Below are 20,439 nucleotides of genomic sequence, written 5' to 3'. Positions count from 1 at the left end.
AAACATTCATGCAGCTCGGCTTTGTTTGATGGCTTGTGGCCATCCATCTTCCTCTTTTTTTTCAATGGGGTTCAGGTCTGGAATATATATATATATATATATATATATATATATATATATATATATATATATATATATATATATATATATTTTTTTTTTTCTTTCTTTCAAAATATCTGTGATTATGACCTAATTTTAATTGAGAGACTAAAGAGAATCTTTTAATTTAAAGATTAATTTGTGAACTGCAAAAAAAAAAAAAAAAAAAAAAAAATCTAAAAGGGAATATTCTATTAACAAATTACTCAATTCAATTTGATACATTATTACATTTTCAGTGTAGTTGTTGTGTTTTATGGTCAGTTGTGTTCTTTTCTCCTGCAGTACAAATCACGCAAATTTACGGACATTGGTGTGCCAAATGGTAAAACATTTGCCTGGTAAATAAATGTGGTTGCTATGCAGCACACAGTTGTGCGTCGTTGCCAAGAGGAAACGGAAATAAAGCCGATAACACAACACAATTCTGCTAAAGTCTAAAATAAAATGTATTTTATGTAAATTTTTATTTTTATTATTATTATTTTTTTCTTTTTCAGAGATATACCCCGCACTTTTAAGTATTTTCGAGTATTGCGCGACAGTCTCAGTGTGTTTGTTGAATCCTGCAGGCGTGTGTTTTAACAGCACTTCGACTGTAGATGGCCAGCGCTCTTCTTGCACAAGGGAGTGACACCCAAACACAATGGGAAAACAGAGGAAACATTAACAAGAGCTGGATATTTTAAGTGCATGCCAGTGAGGTAGTGAGAATCGATTGCCAATGTGAAAATGTATGTGAATCTCCAGCAGCAGGCAGGGCATTAGTTGTGTATTGTCATTAGTGGTGTATTGCAAAAGATTTCATATTGAGAGGAATCCCATCTGTCCTCACAATGGACTTCCCTTTCGACTTGAATGCGCTTTTCCCCGAGAGAATTTCAGTGCTGGATAACAACTTGACTGCAGGGCGGAAAGCGCATGGGAGGTAATGTATATTTTAATGTGAGCTATGATAAAGGGGAGGTTTTGGACATTCACCGCTTTTGTCCTTGTGCAGTGTAGCTGGTACAGCTATGCATTATGCATAAAATTCTACCACTGCTTTTTTAGACATTCTTGTTAAAAGTGTTGTATTAACACCAGATAATCATGTTTTTCCAGTAATGATAAGCTGCATGTACCAGCAGCATGACGTCAGACGATGCAAATGTGGTCCTGAGTAAAGGTCTCTAAAATCTGGCATTAGTATAGTTTAATCTGGCATTAATTTAATCTGAACAATGTTGATTCAGCAAGACAACCATGGGCTTTACTGTAATTACACAATAATAAAGAAGAACATGCTTGATAGATAGATAGATAGATAGATAGATTACACTGTTATAGATAGATATTCCCATTGTTTTCAGTGGTGATTCTCATTACCGTAACAGTATTTTTCCTTCTATATTATAGTGTTTTGTACATTTGATTGTTTTAATTATTTAAATACTTTACAATTTTAGATAATAATTAATTTTATCACATTGCGGTAATGAGAATATCATAATGACCATCTTTTCTGATGGTGCAGTGGTGGCTCAGCGGTTAAGGCTCTGGGTTACTGATCAGAAGGTCGGGGCCCTTTGCACCACCAAGATGCCACTGTTGGGCCCTTGAGCAAGGACCTTGACCCTATCTGCTCCAGCCGTATTATGGCTGACCCTGCGCTCTGACCCCAGTTTAGTTGGGATTTGCAAAAAAAAGAATTTCACTGTATATATGCAAAAAAATAAAAAAATAAAGGCTTCTTCTTCTTTTATCCACATTGTGGTAATGAGAATATCATAATGACCTTTTTTCACATTGCTGTAATGACAATATCATAATGACCATCCTTTTTCACATTGTGGTAATGACAATATCATAATGACCATCTTTTTTCACATTGCGGTAATGACAATATCATAATGACCATCTTTTTTCACATTGCTGTAATGACAATATCATAATGACCATCCTTTTTCACATTTTGGTAATGAGAATATCATAATGACCATCTTTTTTCACATTGCGGTAATGACAATATCATAATGACCATATTTTTTCACATTGCTGTAATGACAATATCATAATGACCATCTTTTTTCACATTGCGGTAATGAGAATATCATAATGACCATCTTTTTTCACATTGCGGTAATGAGAATATCATATTGACCATCTTTTATCCACATTGTGGTAATGAGAATATCATAATGACCATCTTTTATCAACATTGCGGTAATGAGAATATCATATTGACCATCTTTTATCCACATTGTGGTAATGAGCATATCATAATGACCATCTTTTATCCACATTGTGGTAATGAGAATATCATAATGACCATCTTTTTTCACATTGCGGTAATGAGAATATCATAATGACCATCTTTTATCAACATTGTGGTAATGAGAATATCATAAAGACCATCTTTTATCCACATTGTGGTAATGAGAATATCATAATGACCATCTTTTATCCACATTGCGGTAATGAGAATATCATAATGACCATCTTTTTTCACATTGCGGTAATGAGAATATCATAATGACCATCTTTTATCAACATTGTGGTAATGAGAATATCATAATGACCATCTTTTATCCACATTGTGGTAATGAGAATATCATAATGACTATCTTTTATCCACATTGTGGTAATGAGAATATCATAATGACCATCTTTTTTCACATTGCGGTAATGAGAATATCATAATGACCATCTTTTATCAACATTGTGGTAATGAGAATATCATAATGACCATCTTTTATCCACATTGTGGTAATGAGAATATCATAATGACCATCTTTTTTTACATTGCTGTAATGACAATATCACATTGACCATCTTTTATCCACATTGTGGTAATGAGAATATCATAATGACCATCTTTTATCAACATTGTGGTAATGAGAATATCATAATGACCATCTTTTATCCACATTGTGGTAATGAGAATATCATAATGACCGTCTTTTATCCACATTGTGGTAATGAGAATATCATAATGACCATCTTTTTCACATTAGTTCCCCCCTACGTCAACAACCTTGTCAGTATAACAAACATTTTCTTTAGTGACGTATGAGTAACTGTTGTGTATAATTAATTTTTATTTGATTTCCGCAATTTTGTGTACATCTCTTTTGCCATTAATTAATTTTTATGTAATCTTCTGGCATTATACTGGCCATCCATCAACCACTCAGTTCTCTGGACATAAGTATCACCTTTAAATACTCCCTATTAGTCGAACAATGAAATGCACTGCATAAATACTGCTTAATTGCACACTGTTTTATGTTATATATTGTGGACATATGAACATCCATTATTGTATGGATAATTGGAATCATATGTGCTAATTCTTTTGAACATTACCTCTTTATTTAATTTACTTTATGTTCTCTAGACCAGATCCTCAGCTTCAGATCGCCACGGTTATAGATGAGCTGGGCAAAGCCTCCGCTAAGGTGATAATGGCCGTCTTTTGTCTTTGCCCTTGCATTCTAGAGTTTAAACTGTCAATCACTGTCAGTTCCAGTCAGTCATCATGTTTATGTTGACCTCCTCAGGCCCAGCAGCTGCCTGCACCTATAACCAGTGCTGCAAAGCTCCAGGCCAACAGACACCATGTCTACCTCTTAAAAGATGGGGAGCAGAATGGGTAATGTCTCTCTCTCCCTCCCCCACTCCTATTCTATTAGATTTAATCTATTTAGATGTCAATAAAACTGACCTCTCTCCTTCCTGTGTTTCCATTTCCGTTACTTAAAAATACATATACTTACTGTATGCAGTTAATAACAATCTGTGACTCCCTCTTTGGCAGTGGGAGGGGTGTTGTAGTTGGATTTCTGAAGGTTGGCTACAAGAAGCTCTTTTTACTTGTAAGTGTTCCCTCATTATTGACACAAATCTTGGCTGATTCAGTGGAGTACACACTTTTTAAAGTAGCATCAACGATATCTTGTAATTGTCCCTAGGACCAGCGGGGGGCGCATTTAGAAACAGAGCCTTTGTGTGTGCTGGATTTCTATGTGACAGAGACCCTGCAGAGACATGGCTATGGGCTCGAGCTCTTCGACTTCATGTTGAAGGTGAGTGCCTGTCAGAGGTTATAAGGGAAATAGCGGATTTTTAAAGGAATAGTCCACCCAAAATTGAAATTCTGTCATTGACTCACCCTCATGTAGTATCAAATGCATATGACTTCATTTCATCCGTGGAACACTAAAGGAGATATTTTACAGAATGTTCATGCTGCCCTTTCCCATACAATGAAGCATATTGTGACAGCTCGTAAGCTCCTAAAACGGGTAGGGAATCTTTTCCCCTTTAAGGGCCAAAATTAGTGTACGCATTCCGTTACATGCTCACTCACTTTACATGCTTTGTTATCATTTAAAATTATTTTTTATAATTATTTTAATTGTATTTAATAGGTTTTTTATTATTCACACGGTATGAAGTTGGAGGTACGATGTATGTGCTGAATTGGCACGTTTCCATATTGTCACAGTTTTCATGCCTACGCTTCAATTTAGAACACTTGATTTATTCGATCAAAATAAACAAACTTGCATTGAAGTATAAAAATACAGATGAATATTGTCAGTTTGAGATTGTTTTTTTCACTATATGCTTTCATTGTATGGAAAAGAGCAGCGTGATTCAAAACTTCTCCTTTTGTGTTCCACAGAAGCAAGAAAGTCATACGGGTTTGAAACAACATGTCAGTGAATAAATAATGACAGAATTTCCATTTTTGGGTTCACTTTAAATTTAAATTTTTTGGGTCCAAAAGAGAAGTCAAATTACAAGTCCATTTGCATTTACTTGCCAAGAGCCGTATTTGCCTTTGTGACATATTTTCCTGCTATCATTTTCTCTCATTGAACAGCACAAACGAGTGGAGCCTGAGCAGATGGCCTATGATAGACCTTCTCCTAAATTCCTGTCCTTTCTAGAAAAACACTATGATCTCAGAAACAGTGTGCCTCAGGTATGATCCTCCTCCATCTCCCTTATTATACTCATTCTGAATGGTTTCTGAAAATTGCCACCTGGCAGATGTTCTCCTTCTTTATACTGTGACCAAACCACGTGTAACGTGACAAGTTTCCAACGACAAGTAATTTGTCTGCTGTAAACAAACTGCTTTCTATACTGTTGCATGACGTAAACACAGTCAGAGCCAATCAGAATGTGTTTATATTCATATACAGTGGTCCCAATGTATGAATTCCATTGCATTAAAGATAGCATGAGCACACTTAATACAAAACATAAGGTTTGTTAGGTTTAAATGATAAAACAGTAGATATGTTGTACAAAATGAACACAAAATAGTATTTGGACACTTTCTGTTTGTCAAATGTTAGTGGAACATGTTCATTGTTAATGTGATGGATGACACCTGTGGTTACTCTGCTAGGACACCTGTGTGAACTTAAGGGGAACTGATTTCATACATTAACCAAAAATCACTGCCACAGTTGGTTGAAAGACATTGCAAAAATGGCTAAGAATAGTGAAATATAAGTTCAGAGAAAAGCTCAAAGAAGGCCAATCTTTGCCCAATCAGCCCAATCAGCAAAAAACTCAATCTGTATATTGTTGCTAAGGGTTTGGGACTGTATGCATTACTGTGGTGCCATTAGCCAGTTACTGTTTCACAACATAATTTTCCTGTGGCTCCAGAGTGACTAGTCACAGGTCTTTACAGCTCAATGTCCTGTCGCCCTTCACTTGTACATATCTAGATGTAAATCAAGATATGCACTATGAGGAAGACAGTGTGAATGCTTGTTTGCACACAACACAAATCCTTTTTATACAATAGCCTTTTGTATACAATATCAAATCATCAGAAGAGGAGGCATTTATATCACTATTGCCAAACTTAGTATCCATTTCATGGTTGTCAGAGTAAAAAGCTGAGGAATGATGCATGTTTCTATCTAACAAGTCTTACTTTCTCCTGTCCCACTTGCTCCTCCCAGGTGAATAATTTTGTGGTGTTTGGTGGCTTCTTCAAGAGTAGATCAGGTAATGCTTGACTCTTTTGTGACATGTGGGTTCAGAATGTTGTTCTGGGTGTGTGCCAATAGAGTTCAGTTTAGTGTATGGCCAACTCTGCATTCAAACGTGTTTCTTCACAGAACAACCTCCCATAGTCTCAGTGCTTGCAAGGAGAGCATTGGATAGGAATTCCTCTTCTTTTGATTCTTCTTCAATTTCTGAAATTAAAGGTGCTGTAAGCATTTTTCTGGAATACAAATTATCACACTAAAATCATGTAGAACAAAAGTTTTATCACACAATAATCATGTTAACATGTAAAATGTTTACATCTTGTGGCTATACTTTTGAAACAATGTGTATTTTAACTTTTGTGGACTGGCACCATTCACTGCCATTGTAATTATTTTTGTGATAATCAACATTATGCTACAAATGCTGAAAATTGAGCATAAATTGTGTTGAACCTAGAATATTCCTTTAAATCAGACAAACAAACAGTTGCTGTTCTGCAAGCACTGGTATTATTATCAGGAAATGCATATCTAGTTTGATTAGGAACCTTTGAAAATGCGCTACTGATCTCATTATGATTCATCGTTGCTTATTATTCCAAAGAAAATCTCGTTCTTTCATCAGAATGTTATAACTTGCTCTGTTTCCGCTGACATCATCTAGCCCTCTTTTGTTTTCAACCTCTTTTCACAATACACAATATAAAGACTTTTTTTAAAAGATTGTTTCTTATTGGATAACCTGTTTCTCCTGCTATATATGTAAGACAATCTCACATAAAATGGGATATGAATGCCGTTTCATGTTGTCTTACATTTTAGTAGGTTACACTGGTCATAAGAAAATTCTGTCTGTCTTTATTGTTTTTGGTTCCTTTTGCATTTAAATTAGTGACAACTTATCCAAAAATGAGTAACCCTTTTCTCACCCTCATGCCATCCCAGATGTGTATGGCTTTCTTTCTTCTGCAGAACACATATTATGATTTTTAGAAGAATATTTCAGCTTTGTAGGTCCATTCAATGCAAGTCAATTGTGACCAAAACTTTTAAGATCCATAAAGCACATAAAGGCAGCATAAAAGTAATCCATAAGTGGTTTAATCCATGTCTTCTGATGCGATCCAATCAGTTTTGGGTGAGAACAGACCAAAATATAACTCCTTTTTCACTGTACACCTTGCCATTGCAGTCTCTAGGCATGATCATGATTTCAAGCTCGATTACACTTCCTGATGCATGCGTAGGCTGCGTCTGAAACCAAAGGTAGCTGTCTTGTTGCCTCGCTGCCCTACCAGTCAATGACTGAACAGACAGGAAAGTACCTCCAGGAAATGGTTTTGGACAGGCTAATGAGGCAGCATGATGTCACATCGATGCTAGGATACCAGTAACTGATTAACGCCATCTGGGGTCCACTAAAGGTAATGGCGTCTGCTTCAATCATCCTACAGAGCCGCAATGCTCTTATAATCTAGAACAAAATCAAGGGTTTTGGCGATAACCAAGTGTATATTTAATAACTACAATTCTATTTTCTCACTAGAAATGGAATCAAAAGTTGGAAAAAGTGAATAAAAACATATATTTATACACAAATTTGCTATCAACTACCTCTTCGTCCGCCATTTTTTTCTTCAGCTCAACCGCTGTGGATTTGGGAGCACAGGATTGTGGGATTTCATAAGCAGTGAAGGATACATCTATGCTGCCTTCAAAAATCGATCAGATGAAGGTATCTCAGTAAACAGGATGTGACGCAAACATTGGATTCAGATGTGCCTTGATCCCTTCCTAACTCCGTATACAGCCTCCCGAGGCAGCATTTTCCTGTTTTCGGATGCAGCTGTAGAGCGCTAGATTGCACTAGGAAGTGTAATCAAGTTTGAAATCATGATTGCCAAAGAGACTGCTGATGTCAAGATCAACAGTATAGAGAAAAAGGAGATATTTTTTGGTCTGTTCTCACCCAAAACCAACTAGATCACTTCATAAGATATGGATTTAACCACTAGAGTCATATGGAATGCTTTACTTTTATGATCCCTTTATGTAATTTTTGGAGCTTCAAAGTTTTGATCACTATTCACTTGCATTGTATGGACCTACAGAGCTGAAGTATTTTTCTAAAAATCTTAATTTGTGTTCTGCAAAAGAAAGTCATAGGGTACAATGGGGATAAAGGCTCCGCAGGGCTAAAGGCACCACTGATTTTATTTTCTCCCAAAACACTAAATAGCATCAAAAACTGCCACAGCACTTTTCTAAACACCTGTTTGTCATTATGCACTACAAATGTTTCCTGATCCATGAGATCATTGTGTGTAATGTCTATAGGTTGATTTTGAGGCAATTTGATCTAATTTATGTTTTTTAAAATGTTGACATTTTTTGTAGCTTATGAATATCATGGAAATTATCACATTTATTTTGTGACAAAATACTTATTTATCATTTTCAGTTTTAAGGTCATTAAATCAAAAAGTTTTCAATAACTGTGCAATAAGTGAAAGGATAGTATTTCAGTAGTTTGTATGTTAATGTAATCTTGTGTTGAAGCAGTAAACGTATTTGGCTTGCTGTCCGTATACTGGAGGGCTTGGAGCTCGAGACTCGACTCGAGTCCTGATTATCCCCAAAAAGGCATTAAGATGAAAGAACAGTACCATGACTATGGCAGGAAGTATTTAGGACAGCAAGCCAGCAACAATTCTATTTGGTTAATTGGCTTGGCGGATGCTTCTGAATTGTTTTCCCCCAAAATATTTTTACAGAGGGAGTGCTTTAAGCATTTGTTTGAAGGTACGTTCTTGTATGATTGCTGGTCGAGAGGGCTACGCTGCGATTCGAACTAGAGACCACCATTCGTTGTAGAAGTTGGTGGGCTTACAGTATGCGAACAGGGAAGGTGAAAATGAGAGTTGGCTCGTGCTGTGTTTGAAAGGGAGGGCTCACACTGCGATTCAAACGGGAGATTGTTCTAAGAGAGAGAGGTTTAGCTCACGGCATTTGAACGGGTAAGCCCAGCAAGCAGTCGAATGGGGAGAATGAGAACAGGAGTTGGTAAGAGTCTTGGAAAGACACCTAGATAGAGAAAGTGAGAGGTAAACCTGCGTACAAAACAGGAATTTAAATGGGCTCTCGCAGAGACCTGCTGGAAGTAATATTGGTGAGACCCTGCGGAAGGCACAATTTCAGGCATTGCTGTAGAAAAGACAAAATCATATTTAGGTGAAACTTTAGAAAAAATGTGCTAAGGAATACAGTACATCTTCATAAACAATGTGAAAAAATAGCATAAAATGATCTGAGAAATAAGAGCTTTGGCTCTGTTCTGCATACAGATATGCATGGACTTGCAATCATCATTGAAGGATTCCCTTTAGGCCATTCGCACTTTAGGAGTATAACTGTCACCTGTAGTACAGTATACTTCTTGCATAGGAAATGCATCACATAGCAATAGGTGTGAATTATCTAGAAATGCATTGAGTTACAGCTCTGCACTGCATACAAAAATGCAGGAGATATGTGCTGGGAAATACAGTACATCTTAATAAACAATGTGAAAAAAACAGCATAAAATGATCTGAGAAATAAGAGCTTTGGCTCTGTACTGCATGCAGATATGCAGGAGAAATAGACTTGCAATTATTACTGAAGGATACAGTTGTGGTCATTCGCTCCTTAGGAGTATGACTGCCCCTGCTGTACAGTATACGTAAATATATTTCAATAATGCTGAGAGGAAGCGAGACACCTTGCAGAATGATTATGAATGAGTTGGAACGTGGCGCATGATCCGCCTCTTGCGGAGCCGAATTCGGCTTGTGTCTGTTCGGGCAGAGTCCGTGTATAACTGCAGTGTGCTGTGGAATGGTCAGAGCCAGTGCTGCGTGGCAGCGAGCTTACGTTAAAATGTCTGCACTGGTTTGAAAATAATTTGTTATTAGATTATCGGTTGATTGAAGGGAGTTCTATGTTGCATGATGCCCCTGTTTTCAGAATGAAATAAATCACGCTCCGAAGGGCACTTTGGAGGGAGAAACAATCGTGATATTCATGTTAGAAGATGAGGAACAATCGCTGAATAAAGCACGCCCCCTAAACAAGCTGTGGCGTGGAGGCTGACAGGCATCACCTGTGCGGCAGAACCTGATTAAAAATGCTGAGGGTTGAAATGGTGGTTGGATTGAATAGCTAATCTTTGTTTCTTTCGCTTTCAAATAAAATTGAATTCTAATGGCATGGCAGCTGGCACCACTTTCCGGGTGGAAAGTTTAGATAAGAGAACATATGAACAGTCGTAGAGAGCTGTTTCACTTTTTTTTAAAGCACAGGAGCAGCAACTTCGTGCTATAAACTGCTTCATCGAATGGAGCATATAAAGACAGACAGGGTAAAAAAAAAAAAAATAAATATAACACAACGTGGTAGCCGTCAGTACTGTTAAAAAACAAAGAGCTGCTGTGGCAGAATAGATTTGTTATGAAAAATGTTCAAAGTGGATTCACATTGACTCATCCAATCATAACAGAGATTAGTTTGTTTATAGAATACTTGAGATGTAATAAAATGCCAAATGTGTTTGAAATGAACAGGAAATGGTTGACATTTTTCTGAAGTAGTTTTTTTGAGTAAGCATCATCTTAATTTGTTACTCAAAAAAAGCATTTTGCTGTCTCAAAATTATTAACATTAGTTGACAAATTTTTCACTGTAACTATTGCCCCGGTGTCTACACAATATCACTTTAAACCACATAGGGGCCTTTTACCCCAAGTGTGGGAGCATTTTACCCCAAGTGTGGGGTAAAAGGCTCCCTCACCACCTTTTTTAAAAAACTGAATTTTAATTGAAACAACCTTCCACTATTATTTCTTTTGCGCACAAATTATGTTGCTCCATCAATATTCAATAAAAATAAATACAATTTTTTCGACCTTGATACATTTTATGACCATGAAAAAAGCTAAATTTCCTTAAGGGGTGCCTTTAGCCCCGTTGTACCCTACACATCTGGGATGGCATGAGGGTGAATAAATGATGAGAGAATTTTCATTTTTGGGTGAACTGTTCCATTAAGATTATATCCTCATTCAAGCTGCAGCCTGTAATTTAGTTTTCTATATAAAGGCATGCAAAATAATTTTCTATGTATTTACATATTAACAGAAATGACTCATCAAGCCTATATTGGTTGTGTTTATAGTTAGTGGTTTTTCTTGAAAGGGTTTAAAATGTGAAGCCTTTGCAAACAACTCAAAACATTCATTGTACTGAAATCAAGTCCAAGCACTTTTGTCTCACAAAATTCTCCCAGGAACGCCTCCCTCCCCTGTGACGGATCAGGGGATATACGGATTCTTGTAAGGACATTGAATATCTGCTATTCCCCACCCCAACCCTACAATATCCTGGCTTTCACCTTACTTATGAAGTCCCTAGTTCATCCCTGTGGTTTAAAAGACTGTTTACTATATTATGTACTGGTAGTCTTCCTCTATTTCTGCACTTAAAGAAACCCCATTACATCTGCCCATGTTAACATGTCCCTTAACTTCTCACGACTCACTTATGAACTCACTCCCTTCCAAGATTCTTTACTGTTCCACTTTGCAGTCAAAATATAGATAAGTACTGTATGTTTTCCCCCAAAGTGCAGTGAAATTATAATAAATAAATGTCTTATAGCCATGAATATTTATGGATATGAATATCTGTGAAGATTGCAATTCACACTGTTTAATTGCCTGTTGTGTAATACAGTCAGTAGGTCTTAAATAGCTTAAATATTTCTTCTTCATTTTACATCATAACTTGTCTTTGTTTGACATTTTCCTGTTTATTTATAGGTTTAAATGTGAAAAAAAAATCCCAGACTTTAATGTTGTCTCAGATTTTGGACCCCACCGTAGACTCACTTGTGCTCAATCATACTGGTAGTTTCTTGGCTATTTGTGACCAAAATACTATTTTTACAGCGGTCCAATTGAGAAAGGTTCCCCCAAAAAAGCCAGAGGGAGAGATCAAACCATATTCACTAATGGAAAGAGAAGGTGGGTTACTCATGGACTCCACATTGTATATTTAACTTGTTGGCACAATAACAGCTAGTACTGTAGCTGACATTTATACTGCTTAGCTGAATACTGACATCATCCAGCCACTGTAATGAATAGTTTCAGCTGGAAACACTCATAAGTGCTTCTTTTTATTCATTAAATTTTTGGTTTGGTCTATTGACTACTTTTGGGGCCTTAGAAAAGAGCTTTTCAGTGAACAGTTTTATTGATGTTTCTGAATTTTTCAGGTGAATGAATCCCATTGACTTACATTTTAGGAGGGACCAGAGCCATATCAAGGCATGGGCTCTTTGTATCCACATAGCAGCCACCCAGAACACCTTAGCAATTGCATAGCAGCGCCTTGGAAACTACCATCAAAGACTAGCAAGCACCACACAGATTTTCTTTAGAAAATGATAAAAATCTATTTTTGACACATACTGGATTAGTGGTAATCAGGACTAGAGTATCCAAATCCAGTCATCTGTTACTTAGGCCTAGATATGTGGTGACATCACTTCCTTTCCTCCACAGTGGTACGGGAGGAGCAGAGGGCTCTCCCCTGGCCTTTTGTTCACCCCGCGGGTCCCCCCCACTCTCCCCCTCTGCTTCCATCATCTCCGCAATCCCGTTCGCTCAGTGTGGGATCCTCCCCCAGCCGGGCCCCTCTCCGCTCTGCCACAGGCCCCGGGCTCCAGCAGGGTCAGACCACCTCTTCCCAGCTCAGTGACAACTACAGGGCAAAACGCACCAGGTACATCTCCCCGACACCTCACACCCCTTTATAACATACAAATCTAAATAGAGCCCTTTGCTTGCAAATATTTACATTGCGTCCTCTTCACTTTTTCCATCTGGTGCTTATTCTGGTGAATGAGAGAGTTTGATTAAAGGCAGTGTCTCTGTGGGAATGAAAATGAAGAGACACTGAGGTTAAGTGTGTTCTCTATGAGTAACTTCCTGTGTTAGATGAGTGCATGGCCGACTTGGCAGCAGGAATGTGAATTCTGCTCATTAGTGTATCACTGTGTACAGCATATAAAGGTCAGCTCACTGTCTGTTTGTTCTGTAAGCCTCCTCGATCAGAGGTTGCACTACAAATTATAATTACATTTTCCATCATTGAAGATTTAAAAGACTGACAAATGTAAGTTCAGTGAAACTGATACGTTCTATTTTTTACGTTTAATTAATTTGGTCACTAAAATTGTTTAAAAAGTACAAATTCAAAGTCTTTAATCATCTATAACAAACTTTAATTTATCATTTCATTGTTCAATAAACTATTTTAATGCATGAGTTACTTTTAGCTAATTATAGTCATTTTAGTCTTTGTTATGCAACCACAAATGTTTTCGCAAGTAAACCCACCAAAAATTGCTCTCAAAACATTTCCTTGTTTGTGTTTAAAAATGATTCACTTAAGTTGCAAACCTTTTTTTGCGAGCACGTCAAAGCACGGTAAGAAAAGTTTTCTCTCAAAACATGTTTTGGTTTGTGTTTGAAAACGTTTCGCTTCCAAAACATTTTTTGCAAGCACACCAAATCACCTCTAAAAAGTTCTGCCCTCAAAACTTTTTTTCGTTTGTGTTTGAAAATGTTTAGCTACCAAACATTTTTTTTGCAAGCATGTCAAAGCACCTCTCAAAAAGTTTTGCTCTCAAATTTTTTCCGTTTGTGTTTGTAAAAGTTGAACTTGCAAACATTTTTGCAAGCACGTCAAAGCACCTTTAAAAAAGTTTTGCCCTTAAAATCTTTTTTGTTTGTTTGAAAACATTTTGCTTACAAAAAGTATTGTGCAAGCACAACAAAGCATATCTAAAGAAGTTTTGCCCTAACATTTTTTAATTTTTTTTTCAAGTTTCCCTTGAAATTTTTTTTTTGCCAGCACGTCAAAGGGTAACGTTTGAGAAACTTTTTTTGCTTGCATGTCAAAAGTTTCACTGTTTGCAAAAAGTTTACACTCAAGCATTTGTTCTTTCCAACTGTGTGGGAGTTCACTTCTATTCCCTATTAGCATCATGTACTGTGGGGATGTTTCTAAAGTAGGGAAATGCAATAGACCAAATACCTGACTTTTTATCTGTCAATATGATGGAAATCATTTTGAATTAATGTTTTTAAAACTCAGTGACGGAAAATGGTCTGTTAATGCAACCTCTGCACTCTAATATTTTTCTTCTTGTAGTGAATCTCTGAACATTTCCCTTCCTCCCTCTCATTCATATCCCTCGTTCATCTCCAAATATAACGTACTTATTTTATATATAAACTTCCCTAATTATGATGTGCTCATTGTGTTCATAACTCCTTCTCTGACCTTACCACTTCTTTTTTTACCATGCCCTTTTTGTTTTCTTCTAACAACACACGTTTTCTTTAATCTTTATCTTTCTTTTTCTCATTCTTCCATTTTCCTTCTGTGTGCTAGTTCTTTAAATAGATCTAGACTAAGCTTTCATTGACCTTTAATCTATAACGTCATAGTCTTCAATATGACTGTGGTTTTTAACTTCTTAGCTAGTTACAATTAAATATGATTTTGCTGTCTGCCAGAGTGTCTGAATGGCACCATTGTCTGTAAAATGATGATTTAATAAGACACATTTGTGATATAAATTGAAATCTTTTTGGTCTTTTTCTGTACCATTTACAGTAAAGAGTGTTTTAGAATATAGACAGTACTCCGTGCAGCAGAAAATTGTGTTTTTACAGATCATTTTATTAAAGTCTTCCTTTGAGCAGCAACTAATAAAACCAGCTGAAAAAAGTTCTTATTTATGGTGTTCCAAGTAATTTTAAGGACTGTTATGGATTCAATACAAGTTAAGCTCTATCAGCAGCATCTATGGCATGTTGTCAATTACCACCGAAAAGGATAAAGATACCAGAAAGGGAATGTTTATATAGAAAAATCCACCCACAGGAATTACATCAGTAAGCATAAGCCAAGATTCATCAGCATGGAAAAATAGTCTCACTTCTAAAAGGATGATTTGCACTTTAAGTACAGCTCAAATAACACATGGTTTTGTATGGGAAAAAAATAATACAAGTACTTAGTACTAAGTACAAAATTACAAGCTTAAAATGTCTGCTTTCAAACCCTCTCGAATGCCTTGCCCCATACTGTAGACTTCCATTGTAAGCGCACAACGTTAAGCACGATTTTAGCTTTGACAAACTGATGGATGAGTCTGAATTATTTTCTGTGGTAATCAAGAGAATGTCACACATGTTGTACATATAAAGTAACTTGAACTGAACCTGTAACATTCCTTTAATTTGTCATTTACATATTAATTTAACAAAATATTTAACTGTAGATCATCAGAATAATAGAATTTTCCACGTTCTGTTTTAGATAACATTATATTCTAGAGTCTTGACTACACTCTATCAGATTTGATGCACCTCAGGATCACATTCTTGGTCCAGATCAAGATCGGGTGTAGAAGTCTGGTTTTAATTTCATTTTAGTCTGGACTTTATACTTTGACTCAGAGCTCTGATCTTGACTTACAGCTCTGATGTCCAAAACGAAACCTGATGTTAAGTTGCTACGTTAATTACCATTTTAGTCTTTAGATTAAAAATCAAACTTCATATTACACATTTATCATCATCCTTGTCTTCTTTCACTGGAATCTGTTTTCATGCAGTTTTGAGTTTTACATTTGCCTTTGCATTTATGTTTAATTAGTTAATTATTTTTTTGTTCTCTTTTTTTCTGTCATAATTAAAAATATATATATTTTTTTTCTTCATCACATTCACCCCTTTCTTTTTATTATTTGTCCTGTGTTTCACTCTCCTTCCTTGTCTATTCCCCTCTGCCCTCCATCCCACCTCTGTCCTCTATCGCTGTTATTTGTCCACTTTCCTCATATCCTGTAGCCATCAGGGTCTGGTTGCCAGGAGCACCCTCTATAGTCGCCATATCAACAGCCGAGACCTCGGGCAATTATTGGCAGAACAGCAGAGCACCTTGAAGCTGCCAGGTAATGCACCGTTTTAACTGCAGTCAACCATTTACAGTGACGCAGCGTGAAGAGTTACGATGGTCCGCAGGAAACCACATTAGTAAACCATTCGTAGCTGTCGTGTGTGCTTCCTTAGGGCTGAAACCAGAGCTCTGTGAGAGAGTGTGTGACACAGGCACAAAGGCAGATGCAGTGGAACACAAAAACACATCAGAAAGGTCGGACATTGCTCACATAACCTTCGTGAGAATCATGGTTTCTCTTGGTGATGGTGTTCTATTATTTACAACTTGTTTATTAGAAACAAAACTATTGAAGGCACTCATAGTTACTAGGCCTCCACAGAATCTACGTAATTCTGCAGAATATTTGCTTGTTTGCATGTTTGTTAGTGGTGTTTGCTTTATATTATTTTCAAAAACCCCTAACAACAAAGTATTAAACTTGGACAAATATCTTGTCCCACACTGTTTTTGCTATGGACATGAATAAGTCAACAAGTCATGCTTAAATGTAAAGTTTTTTTTTTTGGGGTTTTTTTTGCTTAAAGGTGCGGTAAATTTCTAGAACTTCCATGAGACTTAGCTGTTGAATTAGACACGCCCCCTCTTACCAAAGACACGCACACACACAGATACGCCTGTTGTAATCAGATATAGAGCAGGGGAGTATCTTAATTTCACAGGTAAGAAAAATAAATATGCAATTTGAGGTCAGCAAACCCAAACAGTTGACTTTGTACAGGTACTAGGATGCTGGAGACATGGGGGCAGGGGCGCATTAACGCACAGGCTTATACGGGCTGAAGCCCAGGGGCCTACAACTCCAATGGGGCCCAGCGGGAGGAGGCGTGTTTAAAAGCTTTCAGGAAATGCTTTTTCATTTTCATTATTTGATGTTTTACCATGTGAATTTATTATTATTATGATTTAAAATATACATTAATTTACGCTCCAAAAAAGTTGGGACAGTTTCTTTTAATAGCACTTATTAAGGGTTTAGGCACTGAAGACACTAGTTTAAGTTTAGCAAGCAGAATTTCCCCCCTTTAATCCATTATGTAGGTCTTCAGCTGCACAGTTGTATGGGGTCTTCGTTGCCGTATGGTGTGCTTCATAATGCACCACACATTCTCAATTGGAGACAGGTCAGGACAGCAGGCAGGATAATATAGCACCTGTAATATGTGTTTTGACGTTGTCCTGCTCTCAAACTCTGCTTTTCATATTAAAGCCCACATCTAGAATAAAAACACATGGATTTAAGCACTTGAATCAGAAGTAGCCTAACTGTTATGCAGCCGATATTAGGCTATATTCATTTTACACAACTAATTGAAAATGCATTAAAATATCAGCTGTTTAAAGGAAATATTGGTAATAGATGTGCTGCTTTTGGAAGACTTTCCCATGGCATCTTACAGAGGGAATGTACTTTTAATGACAGCAAGGATTTCTTGGCCCGTGATATTTTCGATATCTGAAGGCCATAAGCTGGGAACTGTGTTCTATTACAGAAATCACATTTTGAGGTAAAAGACAACATTCAAATAAAGATGATCCGTGATGTTAAAATGTCCTTTCTGTCCCATTGACCGGAAATCCCGACACGAAAAGCAATGACAACCCCACGATACTGAAAAACAGTATGAAATATGCCATACAAAACAAAAGATAAGCTTTCACGCTGCACATTTTCTTTATTTAGAAAAGGTATCAGATGATGTCAGATAGGGTGTTGCACTGCAAAAATATTTTTTTTAATCACTAGCTTTGTTTTTCTTCCAAGAAAAATCTAACTTTTAAGGATCTATAAAAACATCCTAAAAATGATTTGTAAAAATTACATTAGAAGCGAAATTGTGTAAATTACATTAGGATTATGCTTAAAGAAATATTTCATCCAAAAATGAAAATTCTCCCATCATTTACTCACCCTCATGCCATTCCAGATGTGGATGACTTTATTTCTTCTGCAGAACACAAAGATTTTTTTGAAGAATATTTCAGCTCTTTAGGGCCATACAATGCAAGTGAATGGTAACCAGACATATGAAGCTCCAGAATTCACATAAAGGCATCATAAAAGTAATCCATAAGACTCAAGTGGTTTAATCCGTATCTTTTGGAGTGATATGATGAGGTGTGGGTGAGAAACAGATCAATATTTAAGTCCTTTTTTACTATAAATCTCCACCTTTGTCCAGCCCCAACCAGTAGGTGGCGATCTGCATGTCGAATGTGATCACCAAATAACAAAAGAAGAAGAATGTTGAAGTGAAAGTGGAGATTTTAGTAAAAAGGACTTAAATATTGATCTGTTTCTCACCCACACCTAATATATTGCTTTTGAACACATGGATTTAACCACTGGAGTCTTATGGATTACCTTTATGTGATTTTTGGAGATTCAGAGTTCTGGCTATCATTCACTTGCATTGAATGGACCTACAGAGCAGAAATATTCTTCTAAAAATCTTTGTTTGTGTTCTGCAGAAGAAAGAAAGTCATACACATCTGGGATGGCATGAGGATGAGTAAATGGTACTAACTGTATAAACACACCATTCAGTACACACACTTGCTCCAGTCTGTCGCACAAATGCTTGCTCACCCACCCCCATCCTCAGCTCCCCCGTATGCTCAAGACAATACGAGCCTTTCTGCATGCATCTTCTGTCTGTATGGAGAAATACCTATTTTGCGCCTCAGGATGTTATTATTGTATTCCTGATTCCTTGTACTTAATTCCAATATCGTACTGTATCACTATTTGCACTGAAATTATCACCATTTACTGTATCTGTCATCAATCAGTTGTCAAGCTGCCTGTAAATTATCTGGTTAATTGTTGAAGGCTCCATTGGGGGGGGTTCAAGCATCAGTGAGGTGTACCATGTGTTCAGCATGGAAGCTGATCCTCTCTGAGCAAAGCCTTCCCACAAAACTGTTGTCAAGAGCTTGAACAAATAAATTCCAATCTAATTAGAGTGGTCCTGACTGAAATACATTTTGCGAAATTCAAAATACTTAAATTCAACATAATGTAAAAACAGTGCAGATTTTGTGTGGGCCTAGTGACGATGGAAACAAACAGCTTTTTCATGTTTCTACTTTTGTCATTTCCTTTTATTTCATTATTAGAGAAGTAGAGAATTTTAAGGATTCATTCATTTTCCTCGTCCATTTAGGCATCTTTTGCTTCCTTACTCATGTGGGTTCTCCACTCTTCTCAGTCTGGCTTTTGTCACTTGGTCTTGGTCCTTTATTTTCTTGAAATTGTATACTCTGCTGCTTGTTTCCAATTTCTTTCTCTCAATCTTTAATTTTTTTTTCAATATCTTAACCAGGCCGCAACTTCAAGGCAAGGTTGTCTCTCTTCCAAAACCTGCTGGCCCCAAGAAAGATCATCAGCAGGGCCAGACCTCCATAGCACCCTTGGAACAAAAGGAAGAGCTAAGCAGTGACCTTAAGACCAAAGCATCAGAGAACAGCCTCGGGATTGGCAGGGAGCTCAGAGCTGGACTGGAGGACAGGAAGAAAGACGGAACAGCTGAGATTGAGAGAGGCAGAGGAAGAGGCGGATGGTCATGGACGGTTGGGGAGAGTCGTTATACGGCCCAGTGGGTGCGACAGAAGCAAGAATATCGCAGCACACGGCCCTGGTGATGGGACATTTTAGAGGGATGAGATGTTGAGGAAAAAAAGGAACTGTTGAAAAAGAATGAAAAGGGAGCTTGTATTGAGAATAAAGGGGAGAGAGACAAATAATTTTATTAAAGCACAAAGTGAAAAAAGCCCTTTAGTTTCGCTGTGAAGTACTTCAAATAATGACAGCAGCAGCAGCGATGTGAGCTCTATTAGACTTGAGGTTGTCAGACTTTCACTTTTTCAAATGTTCAAAGAGTCTTATTTATTTTTAGCTATTAATTTTATGCCTGCACTTTTATAATCACAATTTTATCATCTGATGATGTTCTTTTTTCAGAAACAGCTCAATTAATGTACAGAGATTTTTTTATGGACTACTACATTAAACAAATGGCTGAAAATATCACTGCTGTAAAATATCATAAATATTTTTACTGTCATACTTTTACAGTCAAAATTAATAATCGTTCTTGCACACAGATCAGTCTAATACATTATTCCATTGGTAAGATCGTTTAAATGAATCAATAAACAACTTGACTAAATCCTTGGAATACACTGAACAAGGACATTGGTGAATTTTGCACTTGACAGCATGTCGAAAATAATGATGTGTGTTTGAGTTTCTTAATCC

The 20,439-nt window shown here is 36.9% G+C and overlaps 1 protein-coding gene across 4 annotated transcripts; it reads left to right on the top strand.

Annotated features, from left to right (window-relative positions):
* The first annotated feature begins 509 nt into the window (after positions 1 to 509).
* On the top strand, positions 510 to 20,375 carry LOC127421051 (alpha-tubulin N-acetyltransferase 1-like). Of its 4 annotated transcripts, none has more exons than XM_051663775.1 (13): positions 510 to 1,027; positions 3,479 to 3,539; positions 3,642 to 3,733; positions 3,899 to 3,956; positions 4,053 to 4,166; positions 4,970 to 5,071; positions 6,072 to 6,117; positions 6,231 to 6,320; positions 12,089 to 12,163; positions 12,707 to 12,926; positions 16,070 to 16,173; positions 16,271 to 16,373; positions 19,505 to 20,375. In XM_051663775.1, exons 1-13 carry the CDS (start codon positions 936 to 938, stop codon positions 19,821 to 19,823), a joined length of 1,476 nt encoding a protein of 491 aa, XP_051519735.1. In that variant the 5' UTR covers positions 510 to 935; the 3' UTR covers positions 19,824 to 20,375. The 4 variants fall into 4 exon arrangements, with proteins under 4 accessions (XP_051519735.1, XP_051519738.1, XP_051519736.1 ...); XM_051663776.1 differs by having other exon boundaries at positions 512 to 1,027; positions 16,292 to 16,373; XM_051663777.1 differs by lacking the exon at positions 6,231 to 6,320 and having other exon boundaries at positions 516 to 1,027.
* Positions 20,376 to 20,439: the final 64 nt, after the last annotated feature.

Source organism: Myxocyprinus asiaticus, chromosome 30 (genome assembly GCF_019703515.2).
Source record: "Myxocyprinus asiaticus isolate MX2 ecotype Aquarium Trade chromosome 30, UBuf_Myxa_2, whole genome shotgun sequence".
Lineage (NCBI taxonomy): Eukaryota > Metazoa > Chordata > Actinopteri > Cypriniformes > Catostomidae > Myxocyprinus > Myxocyprinus asiaticus.
The sequence above is the reverse complement of the archived record's forward strand: the minus strand, read 5'-3'. Positions and strand labels throughout refer to the sequence as shown.

Excerpts from the sequence above, each read along its gene's own strand:
- LOC127421051 (XM_051663775.1), top strand. The coding sequence starts at position 936 with ATGGACTTCCCTTTCGACTTGAATGCGCTTTTCCCCGAGAGAATTTCA. Across the intron at positions 3,734-3,898 it reads AAAGATGGGGAGCAGAATGG|TGGGAGGGGTGTTGTAGTTG; the intron begins GTAATGTCTCTC and ends CCTCTTTGGCAG. Across the intron at positions 3,957-4,052 it reads ACAAGAAGCTCTTTTTACTT|GACCAGCGGGGGGCGCATTT; the intron begins GTAAGTGTTCCC and ends AATTGTCCCTAG.